This window comes from Rissa tridactyla, chromosome 21 (genome assembly GCF_028500815.1).
Source record: "Rissa tridactyla isolate bRisTri1 chromosome 21, bRisTri1.patW.cur.20221130, whole genome shotgun sequence".
NCBI lineage: Eukaryota > Metazoa > Chordata > Aves > Charadriiformes > Laridae > Rissa > Rissa tridactyla.
In genome coordinates, this window is record NC_071486.1 from 1747909 (window position 1) to 1761650 (window position 13742).

The 13742-nt window shown below is 65.6% G+C and overlaps 2 protein-coding genes across 4 annotated transcripts in view; one reads left to right on the forward strand and one right to left on the reverse strand.

Moving 5' to 3' along the window:
* SLC16A4 (solute carrier family 16 member 4) overlaps positions 1-13742 on the reverse strand; it is a 383212-nt gene that overhangs the window by 175065 nt on the left and 194405 nt on the right. The gene's annotated exons all lie outside the window — the stretch shown is intronic.
* CSF1 (colony stimulating factor 1) lies at positions 454-9276 on the forward strand. 3 transcript variants are annotated; one of them, XM_054181502.1, is made up of 9 exons: positions 454-551; positions 1809-1940; positions 4532-4594; positions 4976-5155; positions 5422-5599; positions 7245-7372; positions 7637-7692; positions 7791-7843; positions 8198-9276. In XM_054181502.1, the coding sequence occupies exons 1-8, from the start codon at positions 531-533 to the stop codon at positions 7840-7842; spliced, it is 810 nt and encodes a 269-aa protein (XP_054037477.1). In that variant the 5' UTR covers positions 454-530; the 3' UTR covers position 7843; positions 8198-9276. The 3 variants fall into 3 exon arrangements, with proteins under 3 accessions (XP_054037477.1, XP_054037478.1, XP_054037475.1); XM_054181503.1 differs by lacking the exons at positions 7245-7372; positions 7637-7692; positions 7791-7843; positions 8198-9276 and adding an exon at positions 6531-7025; XM_054181500.1 differs by lacking the exons at positions 7245-7372; positions 7637-7692; positions 7791-7843; positions 8198-9276 and having other exon boundaries at positions 5422-7025.

Here is a 13742-nt window from a genome sequence, read left to right on the forward strand (position 1 = left end):
GCGTGTGTGTGTGCATGTGTGTGTGTGCATGTGTGTGCATGTGTGTGCGTGTGTGTGCATGTGTGTGCATGTGTGTGTGTGTGTGTGCGTGTGTGTGTGTGTGTGCATGTGTGTGTGTGTGTGTGCATGTGTGCGCCATGCGTGTGCGATGCTGCAGGGGGGGTCGCGCACCGCCCCCGCCTCCGCGCCTCCCCCCGTCGATCCCACCCGGCCCGGCCCGGCCCGCTCCGATCCCACCCGATCCGCGGGGGCCCGATCCCACCCGACCCGACCCGACCCGTCCCGAGGCGGCGGGGGGGGGGGGGGTGGGAGCCGAACGGTGCCGATCGCTCCCGACCGCGGCCGATCGCGCCGGGGCCTGGCCGCCCGCCAGCCCTTTCTCATAAACCACATGCTGCCGCCACGCTATAAAGGGGGAGCGCGGCGGCGGCGGCGGCTCAGCCCGGCCCCGCTCGGCCCCGCCGCCGCCGCCCTCACCGCACCGCACCGCCCGGCCCCGCCGCAGCCGCCCCGGCCCCACGGCAGCCCCCATGCCCCGCCTCGGAGCCAAGGTACGGCGGCCCCTCTCCCGTGATACCCCCCCCCCCCCGCCCCGCTCTTGTCCCCGTGGGGTTTTCCCCTCTCCCCCCACCCCGGTGCCACCTGTGCGGGGTCCCCCGTAGGGTGCAGCCCCCCCCCCCCCCCCCTCCCCGCCGCTCCGTTAGCCCCGGTTCTCCTCGTACCCCCTCCCTCCGTCACGCTCGGGGGGACGTGGCAAATCCCCCTCGGCGGGGGTCGCGGCGGGGCGATGTTCCAGCCCCGTCCCGGTGCCCCGGACCCGCCGGGTGATGTTCCAGCCCCATGCCGGTAGCCGGACCCCCGGTTCTCGGTTCCAGCCCCATCGCGGCTCCTGCAGCCGCGGGGGTGAAGCCCGGTCCCGGTTCTCGGTTCCAGCCCCGTCCCAGTTCCCGGACACGGTGGGGAGAAGCCCCAGCCCCGTCCCGTCCCCGTCCCCAGCCCGTCCCCGGCGGGGTGAGGCTCCGGCCAGCCGTGGCCGTGTCTCAGTGGTGGCCCGGGCGGCATCTTGCAGTTTCACAAGAGGGAAGGATTTCTGGATAACCTCCAAGGGAAATTCCCCCCTCCCCATCACCACCTCCCCATACACACACACACCCATCACCCAGGCACCCTCTCCGTGCCGGTGCACCGGGGGTAGGGGGGGGCACACCCACCCACCCACCCCGGGGGTCCGCTCCATCCCCCACCTCGGGGGTCTTGGCCCTGGGATGAGCCCCGTTGCCCATCGGGGGGGTCCCGCCACGGTTCGGGGCCTCCCCGCTTCTTTGTAGGGGGATTGGGAGGGGAATTTGGGGCGACGCCAGAGCCGCTGGATGGAAAGAGCCCGGCGGGTGCAGGCAGTGGAGGCTGGGGGGGGTCCGGAGGGTGGGAAGAGGATTTTTGGGGATGGGTGGGTCAGTGCGTCAGTCGGCTCCCCAGAGCCGGGGCGGAGGAGAACATTTGCAGGAGAGCCGGAGAAATGGTGCGGGAGAAGGGACGAGGGCTTTGCTGGGGAACGTGGAGGTGGCCGAGAGCCGTGTCCAGGCTGGTGCTGGCCAGGTTCTGGCCACGCAGCCCCCGCGCCGGGCACTGGGAAATTCCCCGCTGACCCAGCGCTCCTAAAAATAGCGGGATGGGGACGGGCGCGGGCGTTGGAGGGCCACAGCGGGGTTATCCCGCCGGAGCAGGGTCAAGCCCTAGTGGTGGGGAAGGGCAGGGGGCTCGGGATGGGGGGTAACTCCTGCTCTAAGCCTTTGCTCCGCCGTGCCCAGGTGTGCCTCCTCCGCTGTACCCTGCTGTCGTCCCTCCTCCTCCTCCTGCTCTGCAGCATCCATGAGACGGAGCAGAACAGTTACTGCCAGCAGATCATCACGGAGAAGCACCTGGCCGAGCTGGAGGAACTGGTGAGTGCCCTCCCCGGGCTCTGCTGCGGGACGGGGGCTCGTTCGGGGCCAGGCAGGCAGAAATCAGCTCCTTTTTAGAGTTGAAAATCAGCAACTCGGCTTCTTTTCAGCTCCGCCGGCAAAGCGATGGTACCCAGGAGCTGAGCACCGGTGGGCACGGGGGACAAGTGGGCACCGTTGAGGGCGGGGGGTGTGTGTGTGTGTGTGTGACGTGCTGTCGTGCTTTTAGCAAGTGTGGCTGCCGAAAAGTGTTGATGGGAGAAATGGGAGAAGAGGGGAAGCGGGAGCGTGGCAGGGAAGGGGGACGCGAGTGGGGCTGGGTGGGTGCAGGGGCGAGGGGGGGAGCGGTGGAGGGGACCGGTGACGCCGCCGCCGTTTTCCAGGCGGCTGCGCAGGGGTTAAGCCAAGGAATCCGGCTGCATTCCTGAGTCCAGCTGCTTGCCTGGAAGCTGGGCTGGCAATGGGGCTTGTGGGTGGGTGGCAGGCAGCGAGGGGGGCCGCCGGCCAGGCTAGCTGGGCGACGGAGCCAGCCAGGCTGGGGCGATGGGTGCCTTCATCCCGTGGGCCGCTGCGGGTGCTCGCACCCACCCCACGGGGCGGCAACTCCTGGCTTCATCCCGGTTGCCGGGGCCGTATCTCGCCCTGGCCCTTGGCTCACCTCCGAGCGGGGAAATCACGCGGATGTTTGAGGAGGGGTGGGGGGGTGAAAATGGGAATCAGGGCCACGCAGGGATTTGTTTGCGCCGTCGTCGCCCCGGCTTAAATTCTGCCGGGGCGAGAAAGCGATAGCGACGCCTCCTTCCGAATCCCTGCCGCCGCCGCCGGCTTCGCTTGCTTTGCTCCGAGCTCTTCGGTTTGCAGCGTGTAACCGCCGTGCTCGGGGGCGGGGGGGGAGCTGGCTTTACCTCTTCCTCTTTTAAGCACCGAGCTCGGCAGATAATCACATTTACGAGCCCAATTTCATCTGCCCCGAGCCGTCCCCTGGGGATTAAACCCCCGGGAGATTAAAAGTGGGTGCGCGGCCTGGTGGGGGGGTGGGGAAAAAAAGGGGATGGGAGCAGGTTTGAATGGGAAATCGTGGGGTTTTCTTGCCGGGGATCGCAGCCCTCTCCTCTTCCCTTGCTCCAGCCCCTGCGGGATAATGGAGCAATTGTTTCCGGGCCGGCATCCCAGGCTGGGAGGGCGAGGGCTGCCAGAATTGCCGGCAGGCAATTCTGGCAGCCCTCGCCTTCCCAGCCTGGGATGCCGGCCCGGAGGCAGGGGGCTTGTTTGGGATGAGTTTTCACCCCCATCGGAAAGGGTCCGCGGTGTAGGGACCCCAGCGTTGGGGGGGGGGGGGGGGGGGTGCGATATGTGACCTCGGTGTCACGGCCACCCCCCCACCACCCCCGCATGGCGGGGATGCTCTTTTGCAGCTGCGGGGGAGACCCTGGGAGAATGAAGCGGGGCTGCCGTGGCGCTGGGAGGAAGAAGAGGAGGAGGAGGAGGAGGAAGGGAGGCGGGGAGGGAGCAGGCAGGGGGAGGCAGGCGTCCCGGGGTATGGGGGAGCGCGTTGTCCTGTGGGAGCAGGGATCCTGTGCTCATCCCTGCCGGAGGCTGGACCTTTGGGAAGCAACTGTGAGGAGGAGGATGGTGTGGGATGAAGCAGGGGGGGAGCAGAACGGCCCCGGCCCTAAGGATTCGGGGGGGCTCAGGCACTCCTTCTGCCATCCTGGTGGGAGTGGGATACTGGGATCATCCCTGCCGGAGGTTGGACCTTTGGGAAGCATCTGTGAGGAGGATGATGATGTGGGATGAAGCAGGGGTGGGAGCAGAACGGCCCCGGCCCTAAGGATTCGGGGGGCTCAGGCGCTCCTTCTGCCATCCTGGTGGGAGTGGGGATACTGGGATCATCCCTGCTGGAGGTTGGACCTTTGGGAAGCAACTGTGAGGAGGAGGATGGTGTGGGATGAAGCAGGGGGGGAGCAGAACGGCCCCGGCCCTAAGGATTTGGGGGTGGGTCAGGTGCTCCTTCTGCCATCCTGGTGGGAGTGGGGATACTGGGATCATCCCTGCCGGAGGTTGGACCTTTGGGAAGCATCTGTGAGGAGGATGATGATGTGGGATGAAGCAGGGGTGGGAGCAGAACGGCCCCGGCCCTAAGAATTCGGGGGGGCTCAGGCGCTCCTTCTGCCATCCTGGTGGGAGTGGGGATACTGGGATCATCCCTGCCGGAGGTTGGACCTTTGGGAAGTGTCTGTGAGGAGGAGGATGGTGTGGGATGAAGGAGGGGTGGGAGCAGATTCCCGCCCCTCCCCCCCCCCCCCAACCCTCTGGATTCAGGGGGGGGTTCAGGCACCCCTTCATGCCATCTTGGTGGGAGCGGGGATCCTGGGCTCATCCCTGCTGGAGGTTTGACCTTTGGAAACCATCTGCGAGGAGGGAGGATGCTGTAGCATCCCACAAAACCCCCCCAGCCCTGAGGATTTGGGGGGGGTGGGTGGGGGGGGGCTCAGGCACCCCCTCATGCCCTCGGGGTGCCCGTCTCGGCTCCGCTGCCCCTTCCCGTTGTGTTTTCCGCCGTGGGGTGACGTCCCGCTCTCTCCTTCCAGGCTGACACCCAGATGCAGCACCCGGGCAGGGTCTCCTTCAAGTTCATCGATAAGATGAAGTTGGTGAGTGGCTCCTTGCTGGGCACCGGGGGGACAGAAGGGGACAGGGACCAGGGCTGGCTGGTGCATGGCCGGGGTGTGGGGGGGTTGTCCCTGGATGCTTTGGGCTGTCCGTATTGGGGTATATCCCATTGTCCTGAGCCCCCATCTCCCCTCTCCGGTCCCCCTTGGCGGGAGGCAGCCCAGGAGGGACCCATCCTGCTCGTCCGGGTGTCCAAGTCCCAGCTTGGGCAGCCTGTGGGACCGCAGAAAGGCATTTTGTGGCTCTGTGCCTCAGTTTCCCCCAGGCAGAGCGGGATGGGTGGTGGTGCCGCTGCCCCATCTCGTAACCAGGCTCGCTTTTTTTTTTTTTTTTTTTGGGGTGGGGGGTCCGCGTCCTCGCAGAACGACTCCGTCTGCTACGTGAAAGCCGCCTTTCCTCTGCTGGGCAAGATCCTGGAGCGGACGGAGTTCAAGGAGAACTCGTCCAACGCCAAGAAGATGCAGATGGTGCGCAAGATGTACAGCCGCATCGACGAGAACATCGACCCCTGCATCAGGGAGGAGGATGACGAGGAGAGGGAGGTACGGTGTCCCCTGCCTCGTGGTGGGGCCAGATCTGAGGGTCTGAGTCCTCAGCCTTGGGTGAAATGGGGTTGTCAGGAGCATCCTGGGTGGGTGGGCAGGACCTTGGAGTGGAGCAGAGATGGGGATTGCGTGGGCACAGAGAGCCATGGAGGGGTCAAACCCCGCCCTGGGTGCAGCGTGGCACCTATGACGGTGACTATGACGGTGACATCAGGTGCCCGGGGCGGTCCTGGAGGCGATGCTGAGCCTGGTTCTTCCTCCAGCTCTCGCAAACATGCTTTGAGGAGTTCACCACCTCCCCCTACGAGATGCTGGTGCTGGTGAAACAGTTCTTCCAGGACATCAACCAGCTGCTGCAGAACCGGGAGACCTTCGAGAAGGACTGCAGCCAGGTCTACCGCAGGACCTGCTTGGAGCCCAAGAATTCGGGATCCTCACCAGGTGAGACGCCGAGGCTTTGCCTCGGCCCGGCGGATCCCTGCCGGGCTCGGGGAGCTTGGGCTCGCCTGCATGGAGCCGCTTGCCAGCCGTGCGTGCCTGACCCTGGGCACACGCGGGCGCCGTGGGCACGGCACGTGGCTGCCTTGGTCCCCGTCTCTGTCGCTCGGCTGGTGGCCATCCCCGCGGGGTGGCCTTGGCGGTGTGTCGGCGAGCTCTGCGTCTGTGTCCGGGGGAGAGCTGGGCTTGGGAGAGATGGAGCTGGCCGCCCTTTGGAGGTGGGATTTGGGCTGAATCCTGCTGGAAACAAGAGCAGAGAGAGAGGCTGAGGGGGAATAAGGAGGCATCTCTGGCGGCCTGGCTGGAGGCATCGGGCTCGGCTCGTCTCAAAGCCGCAGCGCCCGGGTTGAGCGTAACACAGAGAAATTGAGGTGCCGGGGACCCCTTCCGCCACCGACGTGCTGCATGACCTCGGCTGCATCACTTCAGCTGCCCCGTGCCTCAGTTTCCCCGGGGTGGAAGAGCCTGTCTGTGCTTTCGCGAGCGTCCGCGCTGCGTGTTTGCATGCCCGTGGAGGAGATGTCTCGCTGCCATCTGTGTGTCGGAACTGTGTCCTGTCCCTGTGCCGTGGGGGACGTTAAACGTGACAGTCCGGGTCCTGCCAGTCGTGGATAACCTGCTGCCATCGGCTCAGGGGATCCTGCGCGCCGCTTGTCATCTCTGTGCTGCTGTGTCTGTCCCTGCCTGCTCCCTGCCTGCTCCCTGCCTGCTCCCTGCCTCACCTTCACCCTCCCTTATTTTTTTGGGGGGGCACCCTCTTGCCTGGGGCTGCGGGGAGGGACGGGGGACGCTGCCCCCGACCTCGGATCTGCTGGCTGTGCCCCTCTCGGAGGCTGGTGACCCCACGGCCGTCTCTTCTCTCTGCTTCTTTCAGGTGTGGGGACAGATCCTGACTGCAATTGCCTGTCCCCTGCCCTCCCTTCTGCCACCCAGCCCTCCCTCTCTGCTGCCACCCATGCCGGCGGGGAGGGTGGCACCCGCTAGCACCCGTGTCCCTTACAGCCTCCTCCATGCCACCTCGCTGACTTAGACGCCCCGTCTCAGCCCCCCCAGTAGCACGGACGGTGGCTCGGGGACCGAGGAGGTCCTGGGTGCCGGGGTAGGTGACATGGCATCGGTGCCGTCCCCCGCAATGCAGCCGACAGCTCCAGCCGATGGCGCCGAACCCCCCCTGGATCCAGCCAGGACCCTGAGGCCTGGTGGCCCTGGACTTCCCCATCCTGCGCGGGGATGGAGAGCTGGTGGAGGGGGGCACCGAAGTGGTGGCCGGCCACCCGCCGCAGGATCTGGCCCAGAAGCAGGGAGCCTCCATCCTCCCGGACCGTGCCGGCGGGCTCAGGACCACCGTGCCAGCAGCATCTCCCAGCGCCGGCTTGGCGGGCGGCGGAGCCAGGAGCCGTCCTGCCGAGACATCCCAGCCCGTCACGCAGCTCCGTTTCTCCAGGATGGCCCCGGGGATACGGGGCCGAGAGCCGGGCGGCCCCCGGGACTGGGGTCGGGGTGCGAGGCTGGGGGCTGAGCCGGCTGCGGGAGCCCGAGGATGGCGGGGCCGGGCCCAGCTTTGACTCTGGCTTTGTTCTGGGCGCAGAGCAGCGCAGGAAGGAGCCGGCCATCAGGGAGGGCCGCCGGGAGCCCCTGATATACATCACGGTGGCCAGCGTGGTGGCCGTCTTGCTGGCCATGGGAGGGCTGCTCTTCTACAAGTATAAATCCAGGGTAAGCCTGTCCCCCCCGCCCCAGCCTGTCCTGCCCCCTCCCCGGGGTGCAAGCATCCTCTCCTGCCTCAGTTTCCCCACTCATCTCTCAGTCCTTATGGGCTGAGCCCACCTTCCCATCGTTTTGAGATGGGGGGGGGACGGTACGGGACGGGACTGGACACACAAGTGGTGGCGCTGAGTGCGGTGGGGGGAGGATATTTGGGAGATTCGCCCCCTCCCCTTCCCCAGGGCTCACCTCCCTGTCCCCTCTCCCTCCGCGCAGGTCCTGGAGCGGCCGCTGGAAGACGGAGGCTGCGACCCCGAGGAGCCGGAGAGGAGGTGGGTGCAATTCCATCCTGCTTTTTGGGGTGGGGGGGGACATTGGGGACCCCCACCTGGGCCACCCTGCCCTAAACCCACCCTGTTTTCCTTCACAGGGCGCTGCAGGGAGCGAGGGAATGTCCAGAGCTGGAGACTCAGGACCTCTAAGGTGAGCAGGGGCTGGATGGGACCTGGCACAGGGCTCCGGTCCAGGGCCGTGGGGCCAGCGTTGTGTCCCCGGACTGTCCCCACCAGCCCTGACCTCAGCCACAGGTGGGGAAATCGGGCTGTTGGCAGGGGGTGGATGGGGGTGGGAAGCCAGGGAGAGGAGCAGGTCTGCGCCCCAGCGCTGCCAGCATGCGGTTTCGCAGCCCATTAATCCATTACCGGCACTTTCTTAATACATATAGTATTTTTTCCTGTGGTTTTTATGCCTTTCTCCTCCCCCCCCGCCCCCCCTCCTCCCCGTCCCCTTCCCTGGCAGAGCCTCAGCTCCCACTCATCCTTCTCCTCCTTTCCCCAGGGCCCCAGGCGGGATGTGAAGCCGCTCGGGGGGACGGATCTGGATGCTCCTCGCCATGCGAAGGAGGGTCGGTGCGCGCCGACCCCTCCGCGGTCCTGCCATGACGCTCACGCTCCCTCCTCCCTCGCCCCGCGCCGCCGGCCAGAGACTGCAGGAAAAAAAAAAAAAACCAAAACCAAACCACAAACCCACCCCTCCCAGACAGGGATGGAAGGATGGGGGGGGGATGCGCCCCGAGGGGGGGACCCCCCGGGCACCGGGACGCAAAGGGCTGGAAGGCGTCGGAGTGTCACCGAAAGGCTTTGCCGGGATGGCTGATGTGACACCACGGTGCTGAGCGGGACGATGGAGACGCTGGTGTTGGGTGCGGGATGACGGATCCCGCTCGGACACGGCCAGCGGTGGCTGAAGATGGAGGGGGATCAGCTCCCCGAATCCTCCTCCCCCCGCCCGCCCTGGCTCTTCTCCCACCCCAGCACGGCGGGGTTTGGAGCAGCACCCATCGCCCCCCGCCTTCACCCTGCCTTTCCGGAGAGGCTTCAACTGGAGCATCCCAGATGCCGGAGCGGGGTGTGTGTGTGTATGTGTGTGTGTGTGTGTGTTAGTCGCCGGCACCCCAGCCCCGACTTGCAACTTCAACCCTCACACTGTGAATATTTAAAGCCCACCGGTGCCCGTGTCCCCACCCCGGGGCCGGGCTCGGAGGGGGCCAGGGGGGGTGACCCTCAGCACCGTCCCGGTCCCCGTCCTCCTGCCACCGGAGATCTGGCTCCGCTTCTGCGCCCGAGCTGGCCTCGGCTCGCTGTCGCGCCGTTAAGGTTTTATTTTTAATATAGCGGATGAAAGTCTTTATCCCGCAGAAGTATTTTACGGGGTGGTGGGGGGGGGGACGGGAGGACACGGACACCCATCCTGCCCCCCTCACAGGGTTATTGCTGCGAGCTGGCCTCGCCCGCGACTGGATTATTATTATTATTATTAATTTTTTTTTTTTTATAACTATGCTTTAGAGAAGGGAAACGGGCTGGAGAAGGACTGGATGGACGTGGGTGTAAAGGATGAAGATGCCCCAGCCTGGTACCCGGGGAGGGGGGGTGGGGGGGGTGGTGATGCTTTTCGGCTCAACCCCCTCCCCGGTTTTTGGGAAGAGCCTGGCTGGGGGATGCAGCAGCCCCAGCGCTACCCCGGGGCCGCATACTGCCCCCCCCCTGACCCCCGCAGCATCCCTCCGGCCCCCCGTGTGAAGTGTGGCCCCGCGCTGCTCTTGCGTCTTGAAGTGTTATTTTTTTATACAGTGGAAGAAAACGTGGACAAACCAAACTGTTTTTAAAGAAAGCCATTACTATTAATTTTTTTTTTATTATTATTATTGTTGTTATTATTTTATATGTGTATTTATGACTGCCAAAAAGGAAGGGGTTCCAGTGCAAGGGATGGGTGTAAAGCGGGAGGAGAGCCCTGACCGCAGCAGGGAGGCTGGGGCCAAACTCGCTGCTGGTGTAAGCCACTCATTTGCACCATGGAGGAGAATCTGGCCCCGTTTCGGGGGTGGGGTGGGGGGGGAGGAGAAATCTCGCCTTTAAGCTGCGTCAGATTTATCTTGCCTCTGTGTTTTTTTTTTTTTTTTTTTTTCTTTTGGTTGGTTTTTATTTTTTCTTCTCTTTTTTTTTTTTTTTTGATACAGTGAAATGTTGGAATATTTTATACAAAGTCATTTAAAGAAATCTATTTAAAGAAAATAATAGAAAACAGCTTGTATATTTAATATTATTAATAAACAGAGACGTGTAGCGCTGTGTTAAGTGTGGGAGCTGGGGGGGGTGTACAGGGAGGGGGGTGACGGGGGATGCAGCCTGTACCCACCCCGGGGTCCCTGATGGGGGGGGGGGGTATTGGGAGGGCAGCTGCCCCCATCCCACGGGATATGTGGGGAGGGGGGGGATGGAGCGTGTTGTGTGTCGTGTCCCCTTTTCCGCCCCCCCCCCCCCAGTCCCGGCTCCAGGATGCTCCCGCTTTCCTGTTGATGCGGGGGGGGAGGTCACGGTCACCGGCAGCAGGGCGGGGGGGGGGGGGGGCGGATTTGGCCTTCCTGCCCCCAGCCCCCCCATTCCCCCCCCCGTCTCCCCCAACATTGCTTGGGTCGGGGGCTCCAGGCGCAGGGACCCCTTCCCCCACCGACAGGGCCCCCCCCCGCAAATCCCTGCGGAGGGTCGGGAAGCAGCTGTTTAACGCAAACACACTCCTGCCAGCGCTTGGCTTGGAGAGGCAGCACTCAAAGAGGCATTTCCTTCCCCCCCCCCCCCGCCCCCCCCCCCGCCTCCCCTTGCCTTCCAGGAACGGGGGAGCCCCGCATCCCGCTCCCCTTGCCCGCATCCAGCATCTCCGGAGGGTGCGGGGGGGTACCCAGGGCACGAAGGGGCTTCGACACCACGCTGAGCCCCTCCCCGCGTGCTTGTGTGGGTTGGGGGGGTGCAGGGTTAAGCGCCCCCCCCCCCCCCCCCGCCCAACGCTCACCCAAGGGGGGTTGGAAAGGGCAGGATGGGGCCCGGGGGGGGCCTTTTGCGGGTATCGGGGCTGAGCCTTTGCTGACAAAACAGGATTCCTCGAGGGGAGCTGACTCAGCCCAGCCTTTCCTTCTCCCCCCCGCCCCCCCCCAGCAGTAGCCGGGGGTTTCCCAGGTCCACATCCCCTTCCGGGGAAGTGGGACCTATATATATCCCGCCGGATTCAGGCCGCAATCATTATGGTCGGATTTTTTTTTTTTTTTTTTTTTTTTTCTGGGGGGGGGAGCGGGAGGGGAATGTTATTTAAGGTCAGAAATTGCTCTGAGGGGTGGGCAGGGTGCCCGGGCTTAGGGTCGCTAGGGGCAGCAAGCCCCTGCCCCGCAGGCAGCTCCAGGTGGGAGCCAGTTGCGCAGGGGAGGGTGTTAACTCTGGAGCTGAATGATGGCAGGGCTGTGAAGGCAGCTTCTGGTAGAGCTCGGAGGAGCAGAGGTGGGAACGTCCCTGGCTGCCGCGGCGGGGGATGTGAGGAGCACCGATACCTGCCCCCTCCAAATTTGCACCCCGCAAACCCTCATCCCTGCCCCCCCGAGCAGTCCAAATTTATGACGGCATGTGGAAAATGCAGGAGAAAAAGGGAAAACCCATCTCCCCCACCCCAGGGTTCGGGCCAGGAGGGTCCCCTCTGCTTCTCATGACCCCAACCAGTGGCCTCTTCCCCACCCTATTACTGACCCGGCTGGGAGCAGAGAGGCAATTCCCCCCCCACCACCACCCCCAGCCCCCCATAATCTGGGGGGCAAAACCTTCTCTCAGCATCCCCCCCCCCATCAGGACTCCCATGCCTGGAGGGGGCATGGAGCCATATTCCTGTCTTTCCAGGCTTGTAGGGGAGGATGGAAAAGAAATCCCCCTCCCTGGGGCTGAGTGGGGCACGGAGGGCGGTGGCACCCCCAGGGTGCAAAATGGGGGTTTTGTGCCTTAAAAAGCTGCCTGGAAGGAGGGGGAAAAAAGTGATTTTGGGGGGAGAAGACGGCTGGCAGAGGGGAAGGCATCATTGAGTGGCCCCTGGGTAGTGGCACCGCAGGGACTGGCACGGGGTGGCACAGAGGGGGGGCACCCTGCCAGCCCCGAACCTGGGGTGTCACTCGCATCCCCAGTGCTTGTGGCATCAGGGGGACTGGGACCTCCCAGGTTTGTCCCGAGACATCCCCAAGCACCCCGAGACCCCCCCCCCCCCCAGGCATATCGAGACACCCCCCCCCCAAGGCCCCCCGAGAGGCCTCTGCCCACCCTGGGAAACCTCCCCCAGCACCGCCGCGGGCACCGCAGAGCTGCTGACGGGGCAGAGGCGCCCGGAAAAGGCCCCGGGGCCGCGGTTCCCGGAGGGCACAGCGGGTCTGGGACAGGGTTTTGGCCAAGGAGCTGCTGGAAGCTTTTGGTGGCCAGAAGCCATTTTGTGGCCAGACGCAGCGATTTTGGTTAAAAAATGTTATCTGTACACCCCCCCCCCCCGCCAACCTCCCCAGCCCCGGGGTTTTAACCCAAATGCTGATGTTTTAAGCTTGTGTTTTAAGGGAATGCCCCTGGGAAAGCAAAGCTGGAGCGGGGCTCGGAGCCGACTCCCCCCTCCCCACACCCCGGTTTCCCGTGGGGGGGTTGGGGACGGGGGTCAGGGTGGCCCTCGGGCAGAACCGCTGCCTTCCTGCCTGTCCTGGGGTGGAGGGACATAGGGCGGGGACACTATGGACCTGGGGGGTGATGCTCGGGCAGGGTGGGCGAGCACCCATCGGTGGGGGCGGGGTGACGCCTGGCAGGACAGACAGACACCCATGGGTGGGGGGGACAGGGCCCCTGCCTGCACCTTCACCCCCGGACCCCCCCTTGAGCGCTGCCAGAGGGGTGCGGGTGCTCTCGAGCGTCCCGGGTGGGTGCTCCAGTGGCTGCTGGATACGGCCCCCCAGCATCCCCAGCCCCGTGGCCCCCTGAAATGAAGGGGCCAGTGTGGACTCCACGGTGGGGGGGACCCCTGGTGCCTGGGGGGCAAGATGGGGAGGGGGGAAGGCAGCCCTGCCCAGGCCCAGCACCCCGAAACAGGGCTCAGCACCCCCCACCCCCCGGGCTGGGGAGGCAGCGGCTGGTTCCCGGGGATCTGGGTGCCCTGATCAGCTCGTTAATGGGTAACGAGGGCTGGGGAGGTCATGGACCGGACCCTGCGCTGGTGCTGAGCCGGGGGCTGCCACAATGCGGGTTGGGGGGGGGGGGGGGGCTGTCTGACCCTGCCCAGCGCCCAGGGGTGCTCACACACCCCCAGGGCCGGGCACCCCACTCAGGGATGGGCACCCACCCTGAGCTGAGAACATTTCCCCCCCCCCCGCCCCCGGGGCTGGACACCCACTGGGGGCTGTGCACCCCTATGGGACCATGCACCCCCCCCGGGACCATGTACCTCCCGGGACGATGCACGCACCCGGGGCTGGACACCCCCATGGGACCACGCACCCCCCCGGGACGATGCACCTACCCGGGGCTGGACACCCCCATGGGACCATGCACACCCTCCGGGACCGGGCACCCCCCGTGGGACCGGGCACCCACTCAGGGCTGTGCACCCCCATGGGACCATGCACCCCCCCGGCACCGTGCACCCGCTCTGAACTGAGCCCCCACCCGGGGCTGAACATCCACTGGGGGCTGTGCACCCCCATGGGACCACGCACCCCCCCCGGGGTTGGGCACCCCCATAGGACTATGCACCCCCCCGGGACCATGCACCCCCCCCAGAACCGCGTACCCACTCGGGACCACGCACCCCACCCCCCGATATCCCCGGGCTCCCTCTCCCATCCCGGGCCCGGAGGCGAGAGCGGGGCAGGATCGGGCCGGGCCGGGCCGGGCGAGGGGGCCCGTGGGCGCCCCACCCCCACCCACAGCCCCCCCCCCGCTCCCCACGGGCCGCCTGCCCCCCCCTCCCGCCGCCATCCCGCCCCGTTCGACTTTTCCCCGCGATTTCTCCATTTTTCTCGAATTTTCAATCCCCCCCC